General features: G+C 37.7%; 1 protein-coding gene across 1 annotated transcript; it reads left to right on the top strand.

Annotated features, from left to right (window-relative positions):
- Positions 1 to 215: 215 nt before the first annotated feature.
- Positions 216 to 1,151, top strand: LOC103421657 (uncharacterized). Its single transcript, XM_008359730.4, has one exon. It carries the CDS (start codon positions 437 to 439, stop codon positions 983 to 985), a length of 549 nt encoding a protein of 182 aa, XP_008357952.1. The 5' UTR covers positions 216 to 436; the 3' UTR covers positions 986 to 1,151.
- Positions 1,152 to 4,562: the final 3,411 nt, after the last annotated feature.

Here is a 4,562-nt window from a genome sequence, read left to right as displayed (position 1 = left end):
CCACTCATTCCATTTATCACAATTGATTAATTAACCATATATATGATTTAAAGGGCTAAGATTGCTTAATCATGGTCATATGACAAGATTCTTTTCATTGTGTGATGGAATAGTGTTACCTAGCAAATAATATTGTGTAAATTAAGCACCAATGTTGTCTTTAAGAAAAGGTGGGGGGTCATCCCACTATAAAACCCCCTCACATCAGTTACATAATACATTCCTTTTTGGATTGTAAAGAAGTTAAAGAATATCTTATGCCGGCTGTCTTTGCTTACCTTAGGTCTAGGCCATGGAAAACAAACAAAAACCCTCAACAATTAAACACCCCCCTTGTATACTAAAATCCCCATAATCTCTTTTATCTCACCCCAATTGATCCGTCTTCCATATTTTCTGGTATATCCGATACACCGAATAATCTCTTGTATAAGAAATGGGAAATTGTGTGTTTAAAGGGTTTGAAGAGGCAGAAGAGATGGTGAAAGTGGTGACATCCAGTGGGGGAATAATGGAGCTCTTTGCCCCAATCACAGCTAACTCCATAGCCAATGAGTTCCCAGGCCATGCCATCTTCCGCAGCCCTGACCTCTTCGCCCAACCTCTTCTCCACAACGAAGAGCTTCATCCCAAAGAGCTTTACTATCTCCTACCTCTCAACCCCTACAAAACCCCAAAGAATCATGATATTAATGCAAACCCTAACGGCGCCGTTTGTACACCATATCGCATGACGTGTGACAGCCAAGGCAAGAAAGCGGCAGACCCTGAAGTTTTTCCGAGGTACAATAGTAGTGGGGTTTGGAAGGTGAAGCTGGTGATAAGTCCAGAGCAGCTCTCTGAGATTTTGTCGCAGGAGGCTCGCACTGAGGCTTTGATTGAAAGCGTGAGGACGGTGGCCAAGTGCGGCACCGGAGGGAACTCGTCGGTGGAAAGTTCCGATCAGTGGAGTGTGTCTAGTAGTTGGAAGGAGTTGTCATCGTGAAAGTTAAAGTCTGGAATCTTCATGTAGAGAGGTAGATGTATGTTTAATATGCAACTTAAATTCGTTTCTGTGATGAGATAAATTAGTCTCTTTTCTATGTTTCAATATTTGGGTTGTATTTCTTTTTAGATTTATTATAAGGGCCATGCCCCATATTTCTTTTGCATCGATATATTAAAATCTTTCACCTAATTTTAAACCATTAACCTTCCTTCACCATTTTTGGACTAACGCAGGAGCTTTTTAGTATTCATTTTGCGTTTTAATTCCTATGAGCAGTGAAGGGCCACCCTATATAGACTTATAACCTCTAAAATGTGGTGGTGAGAATGTAAGTATTGCATTTATTCTTTGTAATTAATCTTAATTAAATTATGGCAATAATACTACACATCATATTTCTCTCAAACATTTTTGAAGCACATAACGTGACATGTGATGCAAGTCATATCAATTAATGATTTTCTCTTATTGGATGCATAATATCGCATGTCTAATTTTCTACTTTTCATTATATGCGTTCTTTTGATTTGTTGTCTCATTTTCTTGATGTATATATGATCAAATCTTGTGTGTATTCTTAATACACCAAAAAATATCAAGATTTCTCTAGTTTGTTATAACTTCTTATTTAAGTGTGATTGTGTAAATCCTAAATTAGATCTGATTCTAGTATTCCTCCCTATTAGGACTTGTATTCCTTGGAGGATAATGATTTCTTCACTTCCTTATTACTATAAATAAAGACACTGCGTAGGAGAAATAACACATTCTCTACACAACCCTACGAATACATATCTCTCTATATTTTCTCTATGCCGCTAGCCTAAATATAGGCCACAACATAATCATCATATTTCCCCTCATAAGTAATAGCCACTATTAATGGTGGCTCATGGTAGCTATAAAATTGTTGAGGTAACAGTTGTGTTGCTAATAGAAAATTGGAGACAAACACTCTTTGTTGTCGCTATTACACTTAAAAATGACATTTTCCTCACTGCTTTTAGTTAATAGTGGCAACGCAATGATGATTTATACACTTCCATCTTCAAAGCCAAGCTTGTACCTTGATTATCACAACAAATTGAAGCCGTGCGCACCGTTGTAAACTCATCGCATCTCGTCCCAAAGAACATGTTGAATAATTGATGGATCTGTAGACTTGAATTTGATTATCTAACTGTGCGTAAAAGTGAGCACAAATCTTGTTTTGACTTAGTAGGCCAAAATCATATGATCACCGATGGGTTTGTTCTGGGGTTTGAGAACCATATGCAGCGAGGCAAACTATGGGGTTTTTTCAGAGGGTATGTAAGGAGGTGGGCGAAGTGAAATTGAAGGAGATGGACTCATTTGGTGGTGATCGCAACACTCTTGCTGCTGTACAAGGGTATTTTAATAAACAAATTGTTTTACCGATTTAGGTGAATTAGTAAATAGTTAATTTGGAATCTGCATTATTCTCACTCCAATTCCAAATAGTTTAGTAAACATTTTCAATAGAAATTTGATTCTAACTCCAACCTATGACAACTCCTTAATTCAATTTTCCCTAATCTGATTACAGACTAGTAAACGAGTTATAAATGAGGTTGTGTTGGCCTTGATGAACTTGCCTACGAGAGCTAGCAACCTTTGCCTAGGCTCGCATATCAGACACACCAAATGTGACCACGAGCTACTAACTTGACAAAGCTATTGGGCCAAAAGACCTAGCAAAGTCCAAAGTTTTACTTAAGCCCAACAAAGCTTAAAGGGTAAGTTAACCCAATATGTGGGGAAAAGAACTGGTCTCAAACCTCAAATCATAGTGCAACTTGTATACCTCAACGCACCATCATGCTCAATCCTTACGGGACATGACGTAAATGTTCCTTTAACAATCATTTAGCTCACGCAACACTGATATGACAAGATCTAACATGTCTATTTCTTTCTTTAGTAGAAGAATAGCGACGTAATTCTACTATACAGTGGCATTCATTTCCCACAATTGTTGCTTCGGCCCTTGTTACAACTTCGCAAAAATTCCTCTCAGACATTATTTGTTTAGATAAAAGAAAAAAAGTTGATCAAGGTTGATTTAACTAAAAATATGGCGAGCCAAACTATACGAAAAAAGGAGCTTGAAGAAATGGAACTTGCTTTGCATATGGAGAAATCTGTTTAGGTTGAAGAGGAGATACCCGAGGGTGAAAGACTCTAAGTGGACGTTTAAAGTATAGATTACTACGAAACTTATATAAATATGGTTGTAAGTGACAAAGCCGATTTGGGTTGGAGATCCGTACTATAATTTATCTTCGCTTAAGTGACATTAATTTTGAGACCACCGTATACTTGGAGAACAATATAAAATTAATAACAAAAGCATATTGTATTTTAAATTAAATGTAGAATACAACAACATAAAAATTGAAAGCAATTACAATTCATTGACTTGGATCTTGATCGAGGTTTGCATATTGCAATTCCCTTTGACATAATATCGCTCCTACAAAAGCGTGGTATTAATTTCCTCATGTGTTTATTCGCCAATAGACAAACTTTAAATTCTAGCGAACTTTATAGGAAAATTGTACAAAATCCAAAGTGAATTTTTTTTGGTAAATTACATAATAACCCATCAGGTTTGATGTCTATTATAATCTCATACAACATCTTTAAAACATTTCACTTTCATACCTCACCTATTATTTTATTTCAATATAGTATCTTCGTTACATTTTCCATCCATTGATCTGTTAAGAGCTGACGTGGCTGCCACATTTGTACCACGTGGCTGTCACCTGTGTGCCACATGGAAAAAAAAACCTGAATCTTCTCAAAAAAAAAAAAAAAAATGAAAAACCCAGAACCCACCACCCCACCTTCTCCCTCCGAGCCTCCCAACCACCTCCCTCTCCTCCACTCTCTTCACCTCCCCTCCTTCGACCCGAAGTCCCTCCAATCGCTGTAATCCCAATCCCAGGAATCCCAACCCCTCAACTCCTCTGCCTTCTCCCTCCAGCTCTACCCCCGTGACACCCTCTTCAATTCCCAGCACAAGAACTACAAATCTCTCACCCTCTCTAGACTTGGCCTTGACTCGGCCCGAGTGAACTTGCTCCACACCAAGCTCCAGCTAGCACTCCAGGGGATAAAAAGAGGGGATCTCGAGACTTGCCCCAAGGATCAAAAGCAATAGGTTGTAAATGGGTATTTAGAAGAAAATACAATACAGACGGGTCTATTCAGACATTTAAAGCTAGTCTGGTTGCCAAAGGTTTTAAGTAGAAAAATGGAATGGACTATTTTGATACATATGCACTAGTAGCTAGGCTTACATCAATTAGAATATTGTTTGCGTTGGCATCTTTATATAATTTGCATGTGCATCAAATAGATGTGAAAACGGCTTTTTTAAATGGTTATTTAGATGAAGAAGTCTATATGGAACAACCAGAAGGGTTGGTTCTCCCTGGGAATGAAAAGAAAGTTTGTAAATTAGTCAAGTCGTTATATGGATTGAAGCAAGCACCAAAACAATGGCATGAAAAGTTTGATATTGTCATTTTATCATATGGATTTAGAC

This window comes from Malus domestica, chromosome 01 (assembly GCF_042453785.1).
Source record: "Malus domestica chromosome 01, GDT2T_hap1".
NCBI lineage: Eukaryota > Viridiplantae > Streptophyta > Magnoliopsida > Rosales > Rosaceae > Malus > Malus domestica.
The sequence above is the reverse complement of the archived record's forward strand: the minus strand, read 5'-3'. Positions and strand labels throughout refer to the sequence as shown.

What these genes read in the sequence shown, in the direction of transcription:
- LOC103421657 (XM_008359730.4), top strand. Translation starts at nt 437, where the DNA reads ATGGGAAATTGTGTGTTTAAAGGGTTTGAAGAGGCAGAAGAGATGGTG.